Source organism: Squalius cephalus (assembly GCF_949319135.1).
Source record: "Squalius cephalus genome assembly, chromosome: 1".
NCBI lineage: Eukaryota > Metazoa > Chordata > Actinopteri > Cypriniformes > Leuciscidae > Squalius > Squalius cephalus.
In genome coordinates this window covers 36,357,786-36,381,480 of record NC_137122.1, presented here as the reverse complement: position 1 = coordinate 36,381,480, position 23,695 = coordinate 36,357,786, and the positions used below count along the sequence as shown (strand labels likewise).

At 39.9% G+C, this 23,695-nt stretch overlaps 1 protein-coding gene across 4 annotated transcripts; it reads left to right on the top strand.

The window, feature by feature from the left end:
• The first annotated feature begins 1,710 nt into the window (after positions 1-1,710).
• Positions 1,711-16,930, top strand: rbbp6 (retinoblastoma binding protein 6). 4 transcript variants are annotated; one of them, XM_079887762.1, is made up of 17 exons: positions 1,711-2,717; positions 3,171-3,270; positions 4,027-4,060; positions 8,437-8,478; positions 9,688-9,776; positions 9,856-9,952; positions 10,114-10,253; positions 10,386-10,558; positions 10,636-10,739; positions 10,838-11,196; positions 11,311-11,386; positions 11,708-11,768; positions 11,864-11,918; positions 12,006-12,374; positions 12,687-12,809; positions 12,904-14,772; positions 14,858-16,930. In XM_079887762.1, the coding sequence occupies exons 1-17, from the start codon at positions 2,552-2,554 to the stop codon at positions 16,326-16,328; spliced, it is 5,328 nt and encodes a 1,775-aa protein (XP_079743888.1). In that variant the 5' UTR covers positions 1,711-2,551; the 3' UTR covers positions 16,329-16,930. The 4 variants fall into 4 exon arrangements, with proteins under 4 accessions (XP_079743888.1, XP_079743889.1, XP_079743887.1 ...); XM_079887763.1 differs by having other exon boundaries at positions 10,111-10,253; positions 12,711-12,809; XM_079887761.1 differs by having other exon boundaries at positions 10,111-10,253.
• The last annotated feature ends 6,765 nt before the right edge of the window (positions 16,931-23,695 follow it).

Sequence of the window (23,695 nt, the reverse complement as noted above, 5' to 3'; positions counted from 1 at the left end):
GTGTAACCATGGGTAAGCAGCCTGACTGAACCCATGCAGGTAGTTGGTGGACTTTTTGTTGTTGTTGTTGTAGTTATAATGCAGTTGGTTCAGGTAGATTATATATTCATGAGTTAAACCGCAAGTCAAGACAGCCTCGAGCAGATAATATCGACCTTGAGGGGAAAGAGGAAAAATATGGCTATTCAGCCTCCATCAAAAGAAACCAATGTGATGCTCTAATCAAAGAAATTGGCTAAATGTTGATGATTCAAATGTGGACAGAGCTGTATGGCTGCAATATTCGAGCATCATTGTCGTCATGTGCTTGTAGCCAATGACTGCATTAGGACATCCTTAATTGGCATAATTGGGAGCATCCAACACGAACTTACCAACAACGGTGCTGCACCTTTAAATGTGTTCTCCAAATGCCTGAATGGATTTGCACACACACATGAACAGTATTGCATAAGTAGCCTAGCTCTAATTCGGACTGATGTTGCAAGTGTTCTTTGGTGTATCAGTCGCACACATTTGTAATTTATCAGATCACGGCACACAAGAGGGAATAATTCTCATTCCCGTTCTGTATTTTAATTGTGCCTAAAGAACACAATAAGACTATGAGCCTGAGCAAATATCCATATACTGCAGATACATGCAGAAGAATAAATAGTGCACAGATGCTTTCTGAAAATAAACATTTTGCTGGCATTGGTTGACTTAGCTAGCTTTCTTGTCACGACAGATTAAATCCCACACATGAACAGGGATTGTTGAGCAAAAATTACTGTCATATTTTCTGAACAATATTGGAGTTATGCAGACTCTTTGTTTCTCTAAGTGCAACAGTTTGCAACAGATAAGCATTTTGATTAAGTAAAAACTGAAGATGACGTCTCTTGAAATCTTTAAAAGGCCATGAAAATTAAATTGCATTGCTATTTAACATTGTAGCCTGTGATTAACAAAGAACTAAAATAAAATATAAGTGTTATACTTGAAATCGTTTTTGGTTTCAGATTGAACATATTAAAAAATAGACAAGAGTGCATGTTTGTTTAATGCTACAAGCAGCACAATATCTCTAGAATGACGTGGGCTACTACGAGAATTTGTATAGCCCGCCATCTGGTGGTTATAAATCATAATTCATCTCCTTATAAGTGGGTTGAAATCATTTACACTTGTAGCCTAATAATTAATATAGTAAAATATAGTCAATTAAAATGTAGCTAATTATTATCCCAAGCAAATAATTACACAAAGAAATTTAAACGGATTTTTATGCGAAGTGCAACTTTTATAAAGTGCTGCTAACTAGACAGCTGTAGCCTACAGTTTGATCTTTTACCAAAACATTTTGTCTGATAATTTTTGATTCATGCATTTTATATAGGCTATTATTTGGCTTTGGTGACCAATGTAAAGAAACAGAAAAGCAATGTAGCCTATTTATTTTTAAAGTTGGGCCAAAATGTTGCATACATCTACTAACAAACATGTTCTGTCATTTAATGAAACAATGCAATCTGAAAACGATCTTTACATTTACAAAAGGTCATATTTATGTGATTTGAGTAAGGTTTGTATGTATTATTTGTATTACTGTTGCCATTCTTACAATAGATGTTGACGTTCCGCAATTGGTAGTCTCTGCGCATGCGTAGTCGTTTTGCCCCGCCTAGTAACGTCTTTATTCTTTGCCCCTGCGTTGTCTGCGGAAACCCCTCGAATGCGTGCAGTCGTCGAGTTGTTTTCGAAATCGCATGTAGTCAGCACGGTCAATCTGTGATTTAAACATCTATGTGGTCACCAGTGTTTACGACGGGGCGACTGGATTACCGCGGCAGTATTTTGATAAAAGGAGGACCGTTTTTCTTGCTCATCTTGTTTTAGCGTTTTGTAATGGTTTTGCTGTAACAGTTAGTCTTTTGTTGTTTTTTTTGCATGTGTGATGGACGCCATTTTAGGTTGATCACACTAGCTGCTAGCACATTGTTTCAGGCCTTGCTTCAAACTACGTCGGTGTGTGTTTTGGTGAAATTTGGACTACACCGAACACACATTTCGGAGGAACTTTGACGCGGACACTTGGGCGACATTTTTGCCAGGACTCTACACTTTCACCCATACGGACACCGTTTGAACTCTTTATTTCTTTGTCAGAGTTGGACCTTACGGACAGCTCACGGCTAACCGCCATATGGTCCTGGGACTTTGAGAAACCGCAGGAGAATTTCTGGCTTCGGCCGGGGAATTCCGTGGACTAAAAGTCACTTGCGTCATTAAGATTGCGTGTTGCACTTGATCACAATCTCTTTGAACACTTGATATTTTCAAATCGCAGTTATTCACTTGAGGCAAAATCCACACGACCTCTTTAGTGGTGACTCTTTATTAAAGAGAGTGTTGAGATGAGCAAATATGGCTTTTATTATGCTTGAATTGTTAAGCTGATAAACTGACATTGAGTAAGGTTGATCGCTGGGAGAGCCCACGCGATCGTGCGAATTGTAGTTGAGTTTGGTTGTGTGTGGTGGTATCTGACCACAAGGATTGTTTAAACATGTCTTGTGTCCATTACAAGTTTTCTTCTAAACTTAACTACGATACGGTCACCTTTGATGGCCTTCACATCACGCTCAGTGATTTGAAACGCCAGATCATGGGGCGAGAAAAGCTGAAGGCCGCGGATTGCGACCTACAAATCACCAACGCTCAAACTAAAGAAGGTAAGCTGGGCAAATGAGTTGCTTACACACAATTTTTGAGGTTGCTTAAAACTAAAACGAATATTTACGTGACCTGAAAGACTACATGTATAATACATTTCAGTTTGTCTTTATTAGCTACTGTAGTAAGCTCAAAGCTAATGTAGTTATGCTAACGTTAGCTAAGCGTACGGTAACAAGGCCAAATCCTGAGGGCCAACAGCGTTGTCTTAGTTATTTAAGTCGAATTATTACGTTTGTGGTATAAACTGTCATGAATATTTCGGTAGTATATTTATGAATATTAATTCAATTTAAATTTTGATTTTGCCCGCATACTTGTCGTGTAGTGAAGACTCCATTTTGTATTTACGAGTTTACGCGTCGTTTCCTCTCCGTGGGATCGGTTAGAAAAAATAATGGAAAATGTGGCATGTTGATTAATGGCTTTGTTGTTCTTGCCTTTGCTTACAGAATACACTGATGATGGAGCCCTCATCCCCAAAAACTCGTCTGTCATCATCAGACGAATCCCTATTGGAGGGCTTAAGTCGACAAGCAAAACATATGTCATGTAAGTACACTAACACTTTAATTTGCTTTTTCCATCTGCTCTTGCAGTGTTTTATATTGTCTTTTGTAAGTATGTTCTCAAAGCAGAGCCTTTAGGTTCAACAGTTCACCCAATAACTAAAATTGCCCTAATGTTAATCCAAACTTTCGTTCTCGAAAGTTTTTTGAACTTAATGTGCTGTGATTTGATAAAAGTAGTGGATAAACAATGGCATTTGGAGTCAAACCTGCCCCAAACTGTATTTTCATTGTATTATGAGCAATTGTGAATATTGCTGCTGCTATTAACAAACTACATTTGCGTTCCCTGGAAGTCATACGGGTTAAAAGGCAATATTCAAACGACTATTTATTTGAAGTATTCTTTAAATGTCTGAATATAAATTGGTGATCTTTATTTTTTGTAGGCAGGTTGAAAAAAATCCAATAGGGGTGAATTCAGGGTGATTGGGATACTTTAAAGGGATTGTTCACCCTCTGTTAAGACAGAATTCTTATTTTTGGGTGAACTATCCCTTTAAAGTGTCCCAATCACCCTGAATCCCTTTGAGATGACTTGGTTGGAAAAAGTGTCCTAATCAACCTGAATTCGCCCCTATCCTTTTTTTAGCCTTAGCAGAGCGTAATTGGCAACTTCAGAAATGCTCCTCATTTCAGTTAAGCAGTTTGAATGTGGCCTTGCAGTTAATGTTGAAGAATCATCAGTGTTGAGTCATTTTAATTGGAAGGTAACCTCTTTTTTTGTTTTGTTTTGCAGCGATCGATCTGAACCAAGTGGATCTTCAAAAGCAGTATGTAAAAACACCTCATTTCCTTGTCTCATTACACACATTTTCAAACTCCTCAGCAGTTGCTTTGTCTTGAAATAATTTAAGAAAATTCTAATGCTCCTCAATGTTGTCTTTGAAACCTGTTTGAAGATAACAAAGTGTGTTGAGCTTAATGTTTATATTGTGTGATTCGCTAAAGCTGTTGCATTGATTTTCATGTTTTTATACAATTTCCAGTGTGTACAGAAGTCTGTGCGCATGCTAATACACTGTTTCACATTGAATAAGTCATCTACAAATATGAATTCTGTTGTACAGTGTAGTGTAAGATCATATTGATCTACATAATACTTGAACATGGCCAATGTTCAATTTGTTTGTCCTTAAAGTGACACATCTGTAAAAAGCTGTGTTTTATTTTGTTTTGTTTGTTTGATTTTAAATAAAAAAAATACATTGTGTTATTTATTAACTTCACCTTGTATCATACAGCTTCAGTGTCTGACTACTTATGTTTACTCAATTGCTATTATAAGGCACAATAGTTTGATTTAGTTGTGTGGATGTATGAGTGTGCGAGAGACTGAGTGTTTTTTTTATCAAAGTGTATTACCTAAAACATAATGAGCCTTGCCTTGGACTAACTGACAAGGTGAATCATGTATTTTTTACAGGCGATTTGTTCTTGACTTGGCTCAGTGTTTTGGAAACTGACTCTTAGCGTTCAAAGGATAATCAAACGAGACTTGGCTCTTATGTAGTTTTAATTATTAAATTTTCGTTCATGGAAAACAAATTACCTTTAGTTGTACAACTTAATTTAAATTCCCTGTTCTAGTTAAAACTGTACACTAAATTATCTGTGAATTCTCAATCTAATTTACGTTTATATAATTTTTTCAAATTTATTTTAAGAGAGCCAATTGTTGCAGAAATTGTACATCTTAGGCCTATATAGACACTTTGACTACTGCAAATAAACAGTTGCTCAACTATAATGTGATGGCAATAGTTCTTACCCTTTGTAAAATTACATTTGGTTTGTGTAGCTTATTGCTTTATTTTACACAATATGTTGGGAAACGGAAGAAAACACATTTGGGTGAAATTCCAGACCAGCGATTTATTCAACGATTGGGGGGGGGGGGGGGGGGGTTGGATTGGTAAAAAGTCGGTATCAGTGAGAGGGTGATTTTTGGGCACAACTTTTGTGATTACAGATCGTTTCAGCTAGATTTTGTGTCATTCTGACATGGCGAATTGTGCTAAAGTGTGGTTATTCGAACAATTTATCTTTTTTTGAACATTGTATTTTAATTCTCCACAGAAATCTGCTTATTCATATTTGAATCATGTGACTTGTACTTTTTTTCCATATTTGATGTCTTCTTTCTAATGTATGCAAATCAGCTACTGGGCCAGTTGCATAAACTTAGCCACCATGTGGTTAAGACTGTACCAAGACTGTGTCTTGAACTGGTTTGACCTACTTTTTCAAATCCAATAAGACCAATCTACCTTTTTATGTAACTGACTTAAAAAATTAGGACCAGTCTTGAAGGAAAAATTTAGATTAACTTTTAAGACTAGTCTAAATGGTTTATGCAACCGGCCAGTGTGACAGATGAACTATGCAAAAAAAAAAAAAATTCTTTGTGATAGCACTTGTAGTTTGCTTCTCTCCCATGTACTTATGTGATGTTGAGACCCAAACTAGCTATAAAAGAATTGACGCGCTACAAGGCACATTATGTAGGACACTTATTTACAAAAGTACTTCATTCCAGTGAACAGTTTTAAATACACATTTCATATCCTATATGGCCTGTTGTATTAGTTATATTTTCTATATGAATAAATTGCATTTTTTATATGACTTACTGTACAATAAAACTTCAGTGTTTAACTCCCTCACATCTTTCTTAAGGCCCTGTGTGTTCACTTTCCATAGGGTTTTTTGATGAGTTACATCTTTCTTATATTACAAGTAATTGCCGTGGTCTGCAAAACATGGCTATAAAGCTATACTTTTTTCACATGTTCAGTGATTCAAAGCTCAAAAATGTCCATTAATTGGTTATGACTAGTGTTGTCAAATGTACCAGTCGGTACAAACAAAAATGTTGACGATACCAGCATTTCTCTAGTACCGGGTATATTCTGTACCTGCTGATACATGCTGCTTTCATACTAACTCGTTTGAGTGCTCTGAGCATCAAAGGTTTCTATTTGCAACGTGTATTTACAAGCGTTTTGTAGCCAATCACAATCATATCTGTTGAGCACGTGAACACGATGGCCTATTAGAGGTGCTAGTCAAAATTTGCCTAACACCTCTGAAAGCTCACAAAGTTTGGATTTGTTCTACGTGAGCCGCATACTCACAAATCCTATCATTATAACCAACAGTGTAAACACGATGTAAATAAGAGATTCATTGTACAATTAAGACTTGTTTTTAAGACTTGTTTTTGATTTGTTTGTTATAACGCAAGTTTTCGCCAAGAGTGCAGAATTCAGTGAGCTTGCGCTTCAGAGATTGACAGTCTTAGTGATTATTAAGGGCTCTTCACAGTCTAAATACAAATACATTTTTTCATGCTGCCAAGTACACTGCAAAGTTTCTGGATTGACAGCTGTTTTTACATGCATGATTGAATGTGAAACTGCAATTTACAGTGATAATCAACGGACGAGACTTAAAGGGATAGTTCACTTTGAAATTAAATTTTGGTATGTTTTAGCTTACCTCAAGGGCATCCAAGATGTAGGTGTCTTTGTTTCCGCAGTAGTTTCAATTTTGATATTTTTAGGTCAAACCGTTCTTGTCTGACAGTCACATCATGCAGGTCTATGGTCACTGTCTCAAAGAGCATGCACAGAGTCCAAATTAAACAATTCCCCATCGTAAGTACACATTGATGGCCTAAGACACGAAACGAGCGGTTTGTGTGAGAAAACGAACAGTATATCGTTTTTACCTCTTGTACACAACCACGTCCAAGTGATCTGAGGGCACGCGTGCTTCCTGGTGTGTGACGTGTGCGCACGTTCTGGCTTAAGCACCCTACACACCGGGACGAATATCGGCACGCGTTATTCGCCAGCGTTTTTCAACGCGTTTTTTGTTCACACCCAAGCGATTTTCGCTGACGATGAGCCGAGTGAACATGCAAATTCATTCCCTGACATTAGATGGCGCTTAATGTAAAACAGAAATACCCCGGTACACAAGGTGCAATACCACTCCATAACAGTTCTCTTTTATCAAGATTTTTGTAGTCGCTGTTGCGTTTGTCATATAGTTCTTTATGTTCCGACACCGAGACCAGCAGCTCTACATTCATCTTGCCTTGCATCTTCCTCGTCTTATTTCTTCCCGGCAGTGTAGACCATAGACAGTATAACAGTGTAGAGACGCTACTTGGCGTATATCTTCTTCTCTGTTTTGTATGTGTGCTCGGCAAGACCGTTTTGTGTTTGAGCGCCCCCAAGTTGTGTTTTACTGTAACTTCACAAGCTCCAGACACGTGAGCAAAAGCGCCAATCTCATTGGTCGGACAGTTTTTGACGCAGCGCGTCAAATAAAAAAAACGAACCCGAGGCGTTTTTTAAAAAATGACGCTTTTACGCGTGGCGTTTTTCGCGTCGGTGTGCACACTCACATTGGCGCCCTTTGTTTAGTCACGAGGCGTTAAACGTCGGCGAATATCGCGCCCGAAATTCGTCCCGGTGTGAACAGGCCTTTAGTCTGCGCAAGCGCCAGAAAGTGTACAAGAGGTAAAAACGATATAAATACTGTTCGTTTTCTCACACAAACCGCTCGTTTCGTGTCTTAGGCCATCAATGTGTACTTACGATGGGGAATTGTTTAATTTGGACTTCTCTGTGCATGCTCTTTGAGGTGGTGACCATAGACCTGCATTATATGACTGACAGACAAGAACGGTTTGACCTAAAAATATCAAAATTGAAACTACTGCGGAAACAAAGACACCTACATCTTGGATGCCCTTGAGGTAAGCTAAAACATACCAAAATTATTTCAAAGTGAACTATTCCTTTAACGGAACAAAACATTTTGAAGTACTTGATTCAACAGTTTTTGCTCTGGTACCGAGAACCGCAAAACTTTGGTACCGTGACAACCCTAGTGATGAACTTAATCAAGATAAAATATGTAATGTTCTATTAACTATGGTTTATATTTTTAAATGCTTTTAAAATAAATTTCATGTCTTTCCATTAGGATTTGGTTGTAATACTACTAATTGTGTTTATACAGTGTTAACTTTGAAGACTTATTTGTCCAAATTCTCTCTATTGGGCATGATAGATTTGTGCCTTGTCATAGTGGTCAACCCCTCTTTGTTTTAATGTTTTCTTTCCGATGACAGATTGATGATTCTTCATCCATTTCACTGGCCCTGCTTTCAAAGGTATTTTAAACTCTGTAACTACTTGATACACTGTTCTACTGTATCTAACTTCCGTGTTTTGGATTTGGCAAGCCATAATGTAGGCACAAGTGTGCAATATAATTTTGTTTTGTCAAATCTTGTGGTTTGTCACATCTAGCTTATGTATGCTTAGAATGTTAAGTGAAATTGGTTGTGTAATACTCTGTGAAATTGTATGTTTTGCATTAGTCAGAAACTTGCTTGTCAGGAATTATAGTTAGAATTTAGCGTTTTGTATTTTGCTGCATATCAGTAATTACATTAATTTTAATTGTATGATTAATATTGAGTTATTAATGATATATGCTCATTGTTTGATAATTGTGTTGATACTTGTGTGAAAGCCTGGTCCTGTAAAGAGTGAGCCAACTGCCTTTTATCAGTGTGGAATGGAATACTGTATAAGCCTCTTGCCCACATTATTCTAATTGCAGGTGGTGGGTTTTTTTTTCTTAATTGAAAAATGAAGCACTCTGGAATCCTGTTGTGATCTTTTTGTTCTCTTTTTTTCCCATTGAAGATCAAATCTCTGGATTTTTAAAATTCCCTCACTTGAGGATTTTTATTTATTTATTTATTTTAAGAGCAATATGAGCAGTCTTCACAAAACTATATTTTTCTATATACTGGGCTTTAAAAACACCACCAGCATTTGCTCTATTATGGATAATGGTTAATTGTATTTATTCTTATGTCAAAATACTTCACAATATAGTGTAATTTTGGTACAACAGCAAGTTTGAATTTCAGGTTGATCATGCCATTGTAATTTGGTACTGTGTACATGTCTTCTGCTATGACTGCATTTCGTGTGTTAGTGTGAAATCTTGTGTTCATCTGACACATCCCCAAGAGACATTCCAATAAAACTAAATAAATGGAGGAAAAAACTCTTAGACAATGGGCAATGCATGTGTGTAGTTGGTATTAAGTCTTGCATGAGTCGTCGATTGTCTTTTGATTATGAATTTTATATTTATGCTCTTTTGCTATGGTTAATTTGAAATGGGTGTTGTCATTTCAAGGCCTGAGGTGGTACTCATAATTTACGTTTTAGTATTTTTAAAGATCACGCACTGATAGAGGCAAGAAGCTGCTTCTTACAGGACAAGGTTTCAGTAAAACTCTGGGCTCGATTGAACATTCCAACATTGATTTTATGTGAAAACATTATTACCTGTTAAACAGACAGCCAATCTTGCTGAAACAAATGCTTCAGAGGAAGACAAAATAAAAGCAATGATGTCTCAGTCCAACCATGAGTATGACCCTATCCAGTAAGTATGCAATTCAAGACATAGACTTTTTATTTAAATTACTCAGTGTCAATTCTAACATGACATCTCTATTCATTAGTTATGCAAAGAAGCTTGTTGGTCCACCTCCACCAAACTACACATGCTTTCGTTGTGGAAAAACTGGACATTATATCCGAAACTGCCCAACGAATGGGGTAATTGGGTTTTCATTACCACAGCTGTTTTAACATTACAATTTATTTGAACTTGGTGACGCTTACTATAACTTTTTGTGTGCGTAAGCATTTTATTACCATAGTATGCTTATTTGGTCAGAGAAGAAATTTAATCTTGCATATCAACCATGCGTTAGCAGGATCGAAGTTTTGAAGCTCCTCAACGGATAAAGAAAAGCACAGGAATTCCTCGGAGTTTCATGGTGGAGGTTGATGATCCAAACAGAAAGGGAGTCATGTTGACCAACAGTGGAATATATGCCATTCCTACTATTGATGCGTGAGTATACTTGGCCTTCCTGTAAGTGATTGTGTTAAAGGAAATTTTTCACTTCTGACACAATCATGCAAAACCATCAGAGTAGTGGCCTCAACGTGCCAATTTCATTAATCATATTATGCTTACTTTTAGTGAGGCCTATGCCATTGGGAAAAAAGAGAAGCCACCATTCTTGCCCCAAAATCAATCTTCATCTTCAGAGGAGGAAGATCCTGTGCCTGATGAGCTGCTGTGTTTGATCTGCAAGGATCTAATGACAGATGCTGTGGTTATCCCCTGCTGTGGAAATAGCTACTGTGATGAGTGTAAGTGTCTGTACAAACAATTGTCAGAAAGGTGAAGTGTTTTTGACTTTTGAAAGCTTACAGTCTTTTGACCGCAGGTATTCGGACATGTTTGCTGGAGTCTGACGAACATGTTTGCCCAACCTGCAAACAATCAGATGTATCTCCTGATGCTTTGATCGCGAACAAATTTTTGCGCCAAGTAAGAAATCCCTATCTTAATCATTGTTAAAGTCCTGTGTTCTTGCTTCTAACTTAATATAGTAGAACATTAACACAACCTTTTCTTTCCAACCCCAGGCAGTGAATAATTTTAGGAATGAAACCGGTTATACCAAGAGGATTCGAAAAGCTGCAGCTGCTACACAAGGAGCCCAAACACAGGCTACTGCCCAGCGGCCACCTCTGAGACTGGCAACCTCACGCCAGCAGGACCCTCTTATGGCCAATGTTCCGAGCTCAACAGCTGATAGCAGCCCTCCCCAAAGCACACCTGCTGCCCCTTTATCTCCTGTTAGCACTCATCAGCCCTCCAGTACCCCACCTTCTTCTAGCAGCTCTACTGTACACAGCAGCACTGCACCTGGAGCATCAAACTATAGCCCTGTGGTGAACTCTCCTCAGCACTCTGCTAAGCAGGATGACCCTCCTTCATCTAAGTAAATAATTTTCTAGCACTTCAGAGCATCCACTGGTTGTGTAAAACATGAGGTACCGGACTCTTATGTCTATGCACTTGTTAAAGGTTGTTGTTTTTTTGTTTTGTTTTTCAGGGAACCAGAGGTCTCAGCATCTACTGTTGTGCCGCCTTCAGAACCCTCTGTCCCGACAACTTCATCTTTTTCAAAGGTATCACCTTTTTACAGTGTTTTAAGTTAGCTAATAATAGAGAATTACATAGACTAATAGAGCCATATTACATGAGCAAGAGTAATTCTGTTAATACTAAAATATTGAGTAAATTACATTTTAGATGCAATGTGCAGCATTTTTTTCTTTGTCAGATAAAAATTGTTCACTTACAATGTTGCAAACAATAGAATATAATTTGAATTCTGTTCTGCAAAAACAGACGAGCCAAGTAGGGAGATTTGGGGAGATTTACTGTGCAGCCTTTATCCTTTTTCCATGAGTACAATTTAGTGATTCCCCCCTGTTTGTTTTGCCTAGGGATTCCATGTCCCAGTGATTGGGAAGCCGAATATGCCTCAGCACCACATGCACAGACCAGGTAAGAAAATATCGGCACTATCTAGGTGTTGTTTTGTTTGTTTGTTTTTGTTGACATGGTGGTTTTTAATTATTTACAATTGTTCCCCTTTTTAGGACAGCCAAGGACTAGTGGACCAAGGCCAACTGGAAGCCGTCCTGCGTGGGATCCGTAAGTATCAAAGAGTAAAATCTTTAAATAATATCAGCTTGATCCAAAAAAGATGAATACTTGACTCCAGTCTATTTATCCTATCAGGTCCACAAATCGAGGGAGAGCTCCTAGTGAGCGACCACCAAGAACACAGCCTCCACCAGTGCAAAATCTTCCGCCTGTTATCCCTCCAGTTTATGGCCCTCCTGCTCTATTTCCTCCTCCACCACACCCTATGCCTCAGCCTCCTGGTGTTGTTCCTCAGCAGTATCCCATACAGTATCCTCCAGGACAGCAGCCACCCCCTCCCTTCAACATTCCACCACCTGTATTTCCACCTGTACCACCTGTGACAGCTCCGTGGGTGCCTCCTGGTGCCCAGCCACCTATAGCCAACCCTATCTCTTCTATGCCAGCAGCACCTTTTCTATCCAAGGAGGAGTTTTACCGCCAGCAGCGTAGACTTAAAGAAGAGTATGTAGACTTCTAACACTATAATTTTATATGTATGTATGTATGTGTATATATATATATATATATACACATTTGATTTATTTTTTGAAATGGTTACTTGGCTCATTCCTCATATAGATGAAAATGGTTATAGTTGTTTTGATTGAAGCATCATGATTTATTTGTGTCTTTTGAGTTACCTTTTAATTAAATATGGATTGTGTGGAGTATTGTGTGGATTCTTCCCTCTCACTCCTAATAATCATGTGTGTTGTAATGAATAACCAAATTTTAACTGCAAAGTTTTATTTCCTTCCTGTCTTTGATAAATAGTTCCCAATGTCGATTCGTTACCAGGGAGAAGTCGTCCAAACTTGAAGAGTTTACCAATGACTTTGCCAAAGAGCTTTTGGAGTATAGAAAGATCCAGAAGGAGAGAAGGCGATCCTACTCTAGGTTAGGATAAATACAGGTCCACCAGTAAACTGTCATTTTTGATGGGAAATGTTTGGCTTCAACTAAATTGTCCTAATTTGCTTTCCTTTTTCAGATCAAAATCTCCATACAGGGGTTCCTCCTACAGTGGCTCATCATATTCCTATTCAAAATCTCGCTCTCGGTCCAGATCACCACGCTCCTACTCTCGATCACCATCCCGGTCTCGGTCAAGATCACGCTCTCGTTCCCGATCACGCTCCTTCTCTCGCTCACCATACTCCCGCAGGGGCCGAGGTCGAAGCCGTAGCTATCGATCCAGGTCACGCACTCCTACATACCATCGCTCCCACAGTAGATCTCCATCGTATAGGGGTCGGGAGATGAGTGGGATGGGGAGTGGAATCTATCGTTCTCGCTCCAGATCTCCAATGTATAGAAATCACAGTCCCAGCAAGAAACTCCCTCCCCCTTCTCAAAATGAGGGTGAGCGCAAATACACAGGGAGGTACAGAGAGCTCCCTCCTTATGATGCTAAGGCTTATTATGGTCGAAACGTAGACCAGAGTGACCCCTATGAGAGAGAGCGATACAGAGAGTGGGAAAGAGAATACAGGGAGTGGTACGACAAATACCTTAAGAGTTATAACAACCCACCAAGTGGTCAAATGAGGGGCCGTGTTCCAGGCAGCAGAGATCCCTTTACTCCTGAGCGTTTTGCTCCTCCCCGACCAAGAGAAAACTCCCCCTACGCCAGGGGACGTCGGGAGGATTACCCGCCACCACCTCAGAGCCACAGTGTTCCTCCAAGAGGCAGAGTTGCCATGACATACCAAGAAAAGTGTGCTGAGAAGTATGGCCACCTTCATGTCAACACCACTGGAGCAGGGAGAGGACTTAACAAAGAGTCTTCGAAATCTATCAAGGACAGAGAACCAAGTGGCAGCACCGCTACAGACCCCAAATCTCTGAAACATAAGAAACATCGCAAAAAGAAGAGAGACGATGGTGATCTCTTCAGCCACTCCGACTCTATGGATGATTCCAGAAAAGATGATCGTAAAGGGGACTCCATGCTGATTAATTCAAGCCGTGATGATGCCACACCTGTCAGGGATGAGCCCATGGATAGTGCTGCAGTGCCCTACAAGAGTACTCCTGAAAAGGAGAAGAAAGAGAGGACTAAAAGCAAATCTGACAAAGGTAAACGAAGGTCTGAAAGCAGTGGGCAGAAGGAAGCATCAGGAAAGATGTCAAAGCCTGTTAGAGAAAAGGAATCAGATGCACCGCGAGAGAAGGGGGCTCCCACTGAACCAGCCATTAAGAGAGTCAAAGACGAACCATCCCACAAATCTGAAATAAGTAAACCTCAGTCTTCAGAGTCCAAACTCATGCTCCCACGCAAGTTGATGCAGTCTAGGCCCATTAAACACCACCAGGAGCAGAAGCCCATCAAAGATGAGCTCAAAAGCAGGAAGGAATTGGTGAAAGACCTTCCAAAGCAAGACAAAGTATCTGACAAAGATGGGAAAGTCCCCAAAAAAGAGCCAGAGAAGCCTGTGAAAACTGAGGAGAAGATGCACACCAAGGCATCAAGAGAAGATGCCAAACAGGATAAAAAGAAACGGAAAGATGACAAGCCATCTGCAAAAGACCTGGATGTCCCTCCGGTAAAAATAGCAAAAATTGAAGTTGACATGGCCAAAAGCTCTCCAAAACCTAAACCCAGACTGGAGAGTGAAAGGCCAATTGAGAAGGAGAAAGTAGCTATTCCGTCTCTGATGGATATTAAGCCTGAGCCTGTTAGAAAGATTAAAATCAACAGGGAAATTGGCAAGAGAATATCTAGCATTGATCGGCCAGTTTCAGCTGAGGACTCTGCTCATGCCACAGGAAAGGGCAGGCTGGACAAGTCTAGAGGAAAATTGAGAAGGAAGGTGCATGTTCCTGATGGGTCAGGATCCTTATTGGTTGATTACACCAGGTGAGAGAAATTAAATATTAATAATTAACTTGACAACTCTTATTTTCTGTACCATCCATTTATTCATATTTTTTGTCTTTGGCAGCACCAGCTCCACAGGAGGAAGCCCCATCAAAAAGCATGAGGAGAAGCTTGACCTAAAGAAGACTGTGATAAAGACCCTGGAAGAATACACCAATGACAGCTCCACCCCTGCTGAGGACGAAATCGTCATGATACAGGTGCCCCGTTCCAAGTGGGAAAAGGAGGACTATGAATCTGAGGACGATGATTCTAAGGTTGCAACTAGAAAAGACGGCATCAACACATCCAGCTCTGCTCCTTCGGGGGAGAACACTGCTGCAAAGTCAACTGACAAAGAGTCTCCCCATGCTGACAAAACTCCTACTGCCTCCAAAGAGGCAGATGTCAAACCTGCCAAGGACCCCACATCGTGTGATAAGGAGAAAGATTCTGACAAAGACAGAGAGCGTGAAAGGGACAGAGGGAAAGAAAGAGACCGCTGCAGCACTGCAGATCGTGAGATAACTGATAAAAGGAAACCTAGTGTACCTAATCAGGAGAGAGAACATGTGCAGGAGAAAGGCAGTGACCATGGCAGTGAACGGAGCTCTTCTTCCCAGTCATCCAGAGACAGGCAAGCTGACAGGCCTGAACCAACCTCTAGAAAGCCAGTAGGTAGAGAGACAACAACAGGCCTTGCCAGTAGGAAACCAGAGCATAGAGATGATGCAAGAGACCACTTAGGCACAAGATCAAAAGATGAGAGAAGTCCAATCAGGAGGAGAGTATCGCCCTCAAGGGTAAAGGACTTGCACACAGACTCTGGGAGGAAAACACTTGAAGCACCACCAGAGTCTAATAGGAGTCCAAGTCCAAGCAGGAATAAGAGAGCATCATCGCAGAATGCCCCAGAGCCAAAACGAACTGGCCCAGAGGATCACAAAGGACACTGGCCATGCAGTAAGGAGAGCCAGGGTTCTAGGCATTCTGATGTGCGTCCTATAAAGGACCGGGAGCACAGGACTCCTCATAGAGCTTTGACTCCAGAGCCTAGGTCTGATGCAGAGAAAGGTGGCGTACATGGCGACCACGTCAAAATCCCATCGGCGCGCTCCACGAGACTGTCATCAGATTTAGCACGGGAAACCGACGAGGCTGCGTTTGTTCCTGACTACAGCGAAAGTGACAGCGAGACTTCGGACACTGAGAGCAAAATGGAGCAGAGAGGACGAGAGCGGGACAGCAGTGGCAGCCAGAGTCCAAGCCCCTCTGGAAGCCATGGACACAGCAGCAGCCCCAGCTCTCCGGGCAGTCAGGACAGCAAAAAAAAGAAAAAGGACAAAAAGGAGAAGAAGGAAAAGAAGAAACACAAGAAGCACAAAAAACACAAAAAGCATAAGAAACATACAAGTAATGAGTCTGAATCAGAGCTCAAAGGACAGAAACACAAACATAAGAAAAAAAAGTCCAAAAAGAGCAAGGACAAAGACAAAGATGACAAGGAAAAAGATGAAAGTGAAAGAGATGAACATAAGGCAAAAGTATCTGTTTAATTCATTTATAGGTTTAACCATTGATTTAATTTACATATCTTTAAGAATCGATTGTTCTGCAGAAAAGGACTGGATCAGCTTTCATTATATTTGCTAATTCTCACTGGTTAACAACATGATTTTTTTGTGTCTGACCATGCTAACCTCTCCCACCAATGCAAGAGAATAGCTACTTGAATGATAAAGGTTATTTGGGTTCTGAATTTTCATGAATATATTTGTTCTCATTTGAAATTGTTGCAGATTCTCATTACATCATGGTTTTGAATTAAGGCCATTGTAGAGGAAGCACTTTAGAAATGTGAATGTGATTGCAGTTTTGCAAAATTTGCAGAGTTGCAAAAGCCCTTTTGTACCTCATCTCTTGTATGTTTAAGTTGGATAGGAACATATCATTATATCAGTATGATAATATTGTTACAGACGTAACGGGAGAGTGTCATCCAGGCATTGGGCCACACTGATTTACAAATTGTATGTTTTTGCACTGTGAATATTTCCTCTACTCTTTCATTTTATTTGACTTCACCTTCACAAGAGTAATTTAAATTATCTGCTGAAATGAAATTGTAAATGTTCTGAGGGTAATAAAATTTTTCAGCAAATATATATGGTCTCTCATCTTATTTTATTGCTTTGGTAATAAAGATTTCCAAGGAACCACAGTAAACTATTTCTAATTGTATTTTTAAGTAGTTATAACATTTTATTTTACATTAAGTACATGTTATAGATGTAACAATGTAGCAGTAAATTATGCATGCAACCAACCCTAGACCAAATCATATTCCTAATCCTAACCCTATAGAAAGTATATATTACTCTGTACTTAAAGGTATAATTACACTGCAACAAGGAGTAACGGTTATTTATTGTATGTACACCAGTATCAAATATTACATCTTTGGGGATTTTTAACTGCTCAATGAAATTACACCCATCTGATGTCCATATCCTATTACAATGTGATAATTATTAACACGAGGCATTTAAATTAGTGTTTATGGCAATACTTTTTAAACTGTTTTTAAGCATTTATTTTCTAGCCCAACTTCCATTAAAAGTGCCTGACTGTGCTGGAACTTTTATTTATTTTAAAGAAGAATCTGAGTTGGAAATGTTTTTGAGACATTTTAAAAATTTTACACTGGGAAAACTTAAAATAGCTCTAACAAATGATCAGTTTAGAATTACGCTCAGTCACACATATTTTTCATGACTTCTGTGATGCCTTTCCTTTCTGTATTAGAAGGAATTTATATATCTCTTATTTCCCAAATGTCTACAATTAATCTTTCTCGTATATTTTTCGTGATTAATGTACGTGAAAGATACTTATAACTTAAATGAGATTTGATTTTGGGATTGTTATAAATTGATTTTTAAATTAGTTCTACATAATTAAATTGTTTACTGAAATGATTCATATTAAAATGTATATCTTGAATGTTGTGTCAAAGAATAGTCTCAGAAAGTGGTTGAATACACTAATGCTGGAGAGGGTCACGGTGTGGTTTAAACTAAACTTGCATTTGGTGGATATATGCATTAAAAATTTAGTCTTTCTCTGATAAAACCAGACTAAAGTGTTGATACCTCATCCTACACTAAGCAGGTTTTTTGTCCAATCAGGGGCCCGTACCATGATGGTAGTTGAACAAACTCAGGGTTACGGGATTAGTTTCGAGTTGGCAAAACCAAACCAACCCAATCAGGCTTTGTTGGTACTATGATGCTGATCATCAACTTTCTCTGTCAATTCAGGCTTTGATCCTTAGTTTATGAGGTGTATGCAGTGGTTAAAGTGGGATTTGGCAGGTGTGGGAACCCTCAAATTTTGTGTAGATGAAACAGGGAAAAAAATTCACCGTGGGACAACATATTGAGTATTGTGGTATAGCAATACTTTTTGGGACACGGGTGTCACTGTGGCACCAAGTATCACAATACTTATTTACTTGATATTTTAATGGTTTTATTTTGGTCCATCTACATCTACACTGATATGATGATGATACTGTGTTAAAATACACAACCTTGTTTTTCACAATGTAAATTCAAACATAAAAATGGCTGAAGACAACTATAACAGAAGTAAATCACAACCACAATTATGTAAATTTGACATTAGCCTACTTTTGACTCCACTGCAACATCCACTTGCTCTGGCTAGAACAGCAACTGTCAGGGGCGGACTTGGACAAAAATTCAGCCCTGGCACTGTAGCCACACCAGCCCACATTATGTTGGAGATGGATACACTCCGGAGATGTTGGTGTCCGTGCCGGAGTTGTTGGTGCCTGTTCGGAGTCGTTTTCGTACCAGAGACGGTGGTGTCCGTGCTGGAGACAATGATGTCCATGCCGGACACTTTGTTGTCTGTTCCGGAGACTGTGGTGTCCATGCCGGAGACTGTGGTGTCCATGCCAGAGACGTTGGTGTCCGTTCCGGAGACGGTGGTGTCCATTCCGGAGACTTTGGTGTCCGTGCCGGAGGCGGTGGTGTCCTTTCCGGAGACGGTGGTGTCCATTCCGGAGACTTTGGTGTCCGTGCCGGAGGCGGTGGTGTCTTTGCCGGAGTCGTTGGTGTCCATTCCAGAGACGTTGGTGTCCGTGCCGGAGACGTTGGTGTCTGAGTTGGAGACTTTGGTGTCCGTTCCGGAGACTGTGGTGTCCGTGCCAGAGTCGTAGGTGTCCATTCCGGAGATGTTGGTGTCCGTGGCGGAGACGTTGGTGTCCTTGCCGGAAACGGTGGTGTCCATGCCGGAGTCGTTGGTGTCCATTCCAGAGACGTTGGTGCCCGTGCCGGAGACGTTGGTGTCTGAGTCGGAGACTTTGGTGTCCGTTCCGGAGACTGTGGTGTCCGTGCCGGAGACGTTGGTGTCCATGCCGGAGTCATTGCCATCCTTGTCCATGCCGGAGACGGTGGTATCCGTGCCGGAGAAGTTGGTCTCCGTGCCGGAGTCGTTGGTGTCCGTTCCAGAATCGTTGGTGTCCATGCCGGAGACGTTGGTGTCTGTGCCGGAGACCATGATGCAAAAACGCACAGTTTTGTGTCTGTTCCTTTAAATGCAAATGAGCTGCTTCTTCCAGCACATGGGGCGGAGCTTCAAGAGCTTGACCACACAGTGTGACGCCTCAGCCTAGGCTGTGCCTACATGTGTGTGGTTGGTGTGTATGTTTTTAGGTGCCGTCTGGAGGGGGTGTGGCCAACACACCTGACACTTGTTGGATGCAGAATGAAATGTGGCTGAGACTGCTCGTGAGGGGGGCTGTTTTTGGGCGTTTGTCTCCTGCATGGAGTTTAATGGTCTGCGCTATGCTGAGTGTCCTGCCCGACCCTGATACATCTCTTTATTTATGCTGCTTCTCTTTGTTTTCTTTTGCGTTAAAATAAATGTTTTGCTGAGAATTGACGCGTCTGGTCTCCTTTTTGTTGCAGCCCGAGAGCCAGCTGTAACACAGACATGCACTGAAAATTTCAAAAACTTTTAGCCTTTTATGTTCAAACCGGAGTCAGACAAAGATGGAGAGACTCAAGAATAAGTGACAACATGTAGACAACATTTCTGAATGGTTAGTTGATGAATTTATGTAGCTTATGTGTAGTTATCTTCTAGTCATTGATTAGCATATTCTGTCTTGATAATCTGTAAATCGTGTTCAGGGGGCGGGGTTTATGTAAATTCTAGGGTTGGTGATGTCACTAACCCGGGAGGAAGCTTGTGTAGTCCCTACCAGCCGTTTGTTGTAGTCCTTAAAAAGCAATTTCTTTAAAAGCAATTATCTCCCTTTGCTTTGAACTTTGAGCATTGTAACTTTGCAGATGTTGTTTATGCTCAAACAGCAACAATACACACTGACTAAAGTTAAAAAAGTGAAATCATCAACCACCACATTAAGGTCAGGATGGTCCCTTTCGTTTTTGGCACTGAGGGAGAACTCAATGTCCCATTTTTCCCAAAAAACAAGCTGAAACATGGATACATCTGACCGCAGCACAGATTTACATTGTGCTTTGGATCATCTGAGATGAGCTCGGGCTCAGAGAACTTTGCAGCTTTGCAGCACTTTGCAGCAATTCTCTGTATAGAATTGATGTAAAGCTTTCTCCTTGCGGAACAGAGATTCAAGTAGCATTTATTGATGAAGGGGCAGACTGTGTTAAGTGACAATGGTTTTCCAAAGTACTCCCGAGCCCATGGCTATTTTTAACACCGTAGCATGATGGTTTCTCATGCAATGCCGTCTGAAGGGCTCAAAGGTCACGCTCATTCAACAGAGGTTTCCTGACTTTTCATGCATCGACTGAGATTTCTCTGGATTCTCTGAATCTTTTCACAATATTATGTATGGTAAAATACCTAAATACTTTGCAATCTTGCATTGGGAAATGCGATTTTGAATTGTTTGACAATTCTCTCATGAAATTAGGCACAAAGTGGCGAGCCATGACCCATCTTTGCTTGCAAAGGCTGGGATGCTCCTTTTACACTCAATCACAATACCCTCATCTATGTTTCAAAACAGTTTAACTTGGATATTCGTTTCACTGTTATTTTGCCTCTGTCCCAACTTTTTGGGATTGTATTGCAGCTATCAAAATCAAAATTTGTTTACAACATACAATTAATTTGCCCTGTGAAAACATTTTAAATAAAAGTTCAAGAGAAGTAAATCACAGAATTCTTGATTTTATTGCGTTTTACACAATGTCGCAACTTTTCTGGAATTGGTGTTGTAATTGTTTAACTACACAATTGCTCATGTGTAATGGATTAAGGGTATACAAATGATTTAAATAATATCATAAAATAATTATAATAATTAATCATTGCTATGATTTTGTCTTTAAAAATCTTTAACTATATAGTGACATTTATTGCATCAGAGATGTGTCACTTTGCTCACAGCTTATTGGTTCAGTTTCAGTTTGATAACTCTCTCTTACCCAGAACATAACCTGTCCCTGAGGTTAGCCATGGAAAGTAAATTACTATGGCGAAAAGCCAAGGCATTTTCATGGTACCAAAAACTGAGGGCTGTCACAAACTAAACTGAAACATACCTGATAGCCACCTAAAAGGGCTTCATGGTATAGACCCCAGATGTTCTCTGGAGGAGAAAGTCTCTCCCACTAATAGCACTTAAACCACCAGCCATGAACACAGCGACGGCTTAGCAAAGAATCCTTCAAATATTTAAATATACTCTAAAATAATTATAAAAAACTAAATATAAAAGGTATCGTAAAATATTAAACCATTGTTTTGCCCAGAGAAAATGTTATTAAATTTTACTATCTAACATATAAAACAGACATAGGCCTTGCCTACCTAAACCTGATATTTAAGCAAAATACCCTTGATCTGAAAGTGTTGCGTTTCCTCTGACAGCCACTTGAGGACGGCAGACATCTTATATTTGTACCCATTCCCTTACAAAAAAATGGCCTTCAATAATCCAGAAGTATTGTAGTTCTCTGTGCACGGATAATGCCGGAACCCTGTAGGAAAAAAACAAAAAGCCCACAGGACAGTGCACATTACAGGCAGGGGAGTCCGGCTCCCCCTCTCTGGACGTAATGAATGGAGCTATAAGTTCCAGCCAGAACCTAATCCTTGTTGACCTAACCATCCCTAAACCTTGTTAGGTCAACAAGCTCCACCCATTAGAGGAATGCCTTGTCCAAATACCCACACTTGCAGTCTTTGCACTTGACCACTTGTCTACTTGCATGACGTATTTCCTCTATTTGACCCAAGTGTTCAAGTAGGCATAAAGACTGCAAGTGTGTGTAGAACTTTTGATTAGGCTACTCGATGGGACACACTTATAGTCTAACAAAATATGCAAGTGTTGACAGAGCTTTTATTTGTTATATTTTCAATACTTTGCATTTTTAAATAAACTTCTACATGTCTGTTCAGTAGTTGAAATGTAACTAACAGAAGACACAAATTTAAATCACAAACCGCTCCGAAGCGGTATTCGAGATATTGTGGGTTTAGTGTGCATTATTAAGGGCACTTCACTTTGGCATTTTTAAGACATGGGACAGTCTTGCGCACTTACTTCCTGTCATGTGCACACGCTCTCAAGTGGCCAAGACCGCGAGTGTGGGTATTTGGACAAGGCAGAAGAGTTGAACTAGGCCAAGGTCCACCCATTATGTCCAGAGAGGGGAAGCTGGATGTCATTTGTCTCTGCAGTGAGCACCATTTGGGGTGTTTCTCAATTCTTAAATTGATGCCTCCTCGTTAATCCGTCCTCCAGCCTGAGATCAAAGTTAGCCACCTTGAAGGAACGAGGAGTGAGGACGCTTCCAGAGGAGCTATGAGAGAGGATGCAGTCAGAGGTGCTTCTCATTTCTAATGTGTGCATCCTGGTTCCCTTTCCTCTCTTCCTTTCCTCGCCTCTCAGCTCCATTGTATTGCCCTTAGGATGAGGGAATAATGCAAGGAAAGAAAATGAGGACGGAGGAAGCTAAGGAAACCTTGAAGGCCTGTATTAAAACATTCTTGATCAAGCGTCCCCAAAGCGTCATACGCTGGAGGGATCTGCCCTGTTGTTGAAGTTTGGTTATTTAAAAGATTCATAATATTGGGCTAATAAAACAAGATGCCCTGTTGAAATATGTGACATGTAGCCTTTATTTAAACCGCAAAGGTAGCTAAAACAAATGAAAAATATTTGTCGACAAGAAGCAGCATGATAAACCTGTTGTCTGTGTCTGTAAAGTTATTTTGATTTAAGATAGGCCTATACATGGGCAAAGAAAATAAATAAATAAAATAATGTGTGCACGAATATATAATCTAATAACACTGCATATAATAAATACTAGCTTAAATAAGGAATTAATTATAGGCTACTTAATTCATTCAGTTAAGACTACGCAGTGTTTTATTTTACATTTGATTAGGTTGCCTACTACATTATTAAATTTCCGCAGTCTAGGCTATTTTTACCTGAATAGGCTACTACTGTATACTGTTAAATAGACTTATTGTTTGTATAAGGTTTGTCCAGTAAAGGCTTTTCCAGCTAGACTTAATTTCAATCTAGATGACGAAAATTTTTAGGAGTGAAACAGATCGCCTCATATTTTTGTATGTTTTCACCACAAGAGGGCGCACAAGGTTATTCAGGCCCGGAAAATATGTGCAGCATTCCAGTTAGTAACATGAAGGCACATTGAAGCATCTTCTTGTGTGTAGAGCGAGTTCAGAGCGAGTCAAGTATTTAAGGTTTGTTCAAATTCTCATCCCAAATGATTTTTTAGTCACATTGTTCACGTCAGAAGGCAAATATAAAGGGGGCCTTTGCTTTATTGTTAGCCACATTTCAGAAACAAAGATGGTGCTT

Excerpts from the sequence above, each read along its gene's own strand:
- rbbp6 (XM_079887761.1), top strand. The coding sequence starts at position 2,552 with ATGTCTTGTGTCCATTACAAGTTTTCTTCTAAACTTAACTACGATACG. Across the intron at positions 10,559-10,635 it reads AAATAGCTACTGTGATGAGT|GTATTCGGACATGTTTGCTG; the intron begins GTAAGTGTCTGT and ends TTTTGACCGCAG. Across the intron at positions 11,919-12,005 it reads AGCCGTCCTGCGTGGGATCC|GTCCACAAATCGAGGGAGAG; the intron begins GTAAGTATCAAA and ends TTATCCTATCAG.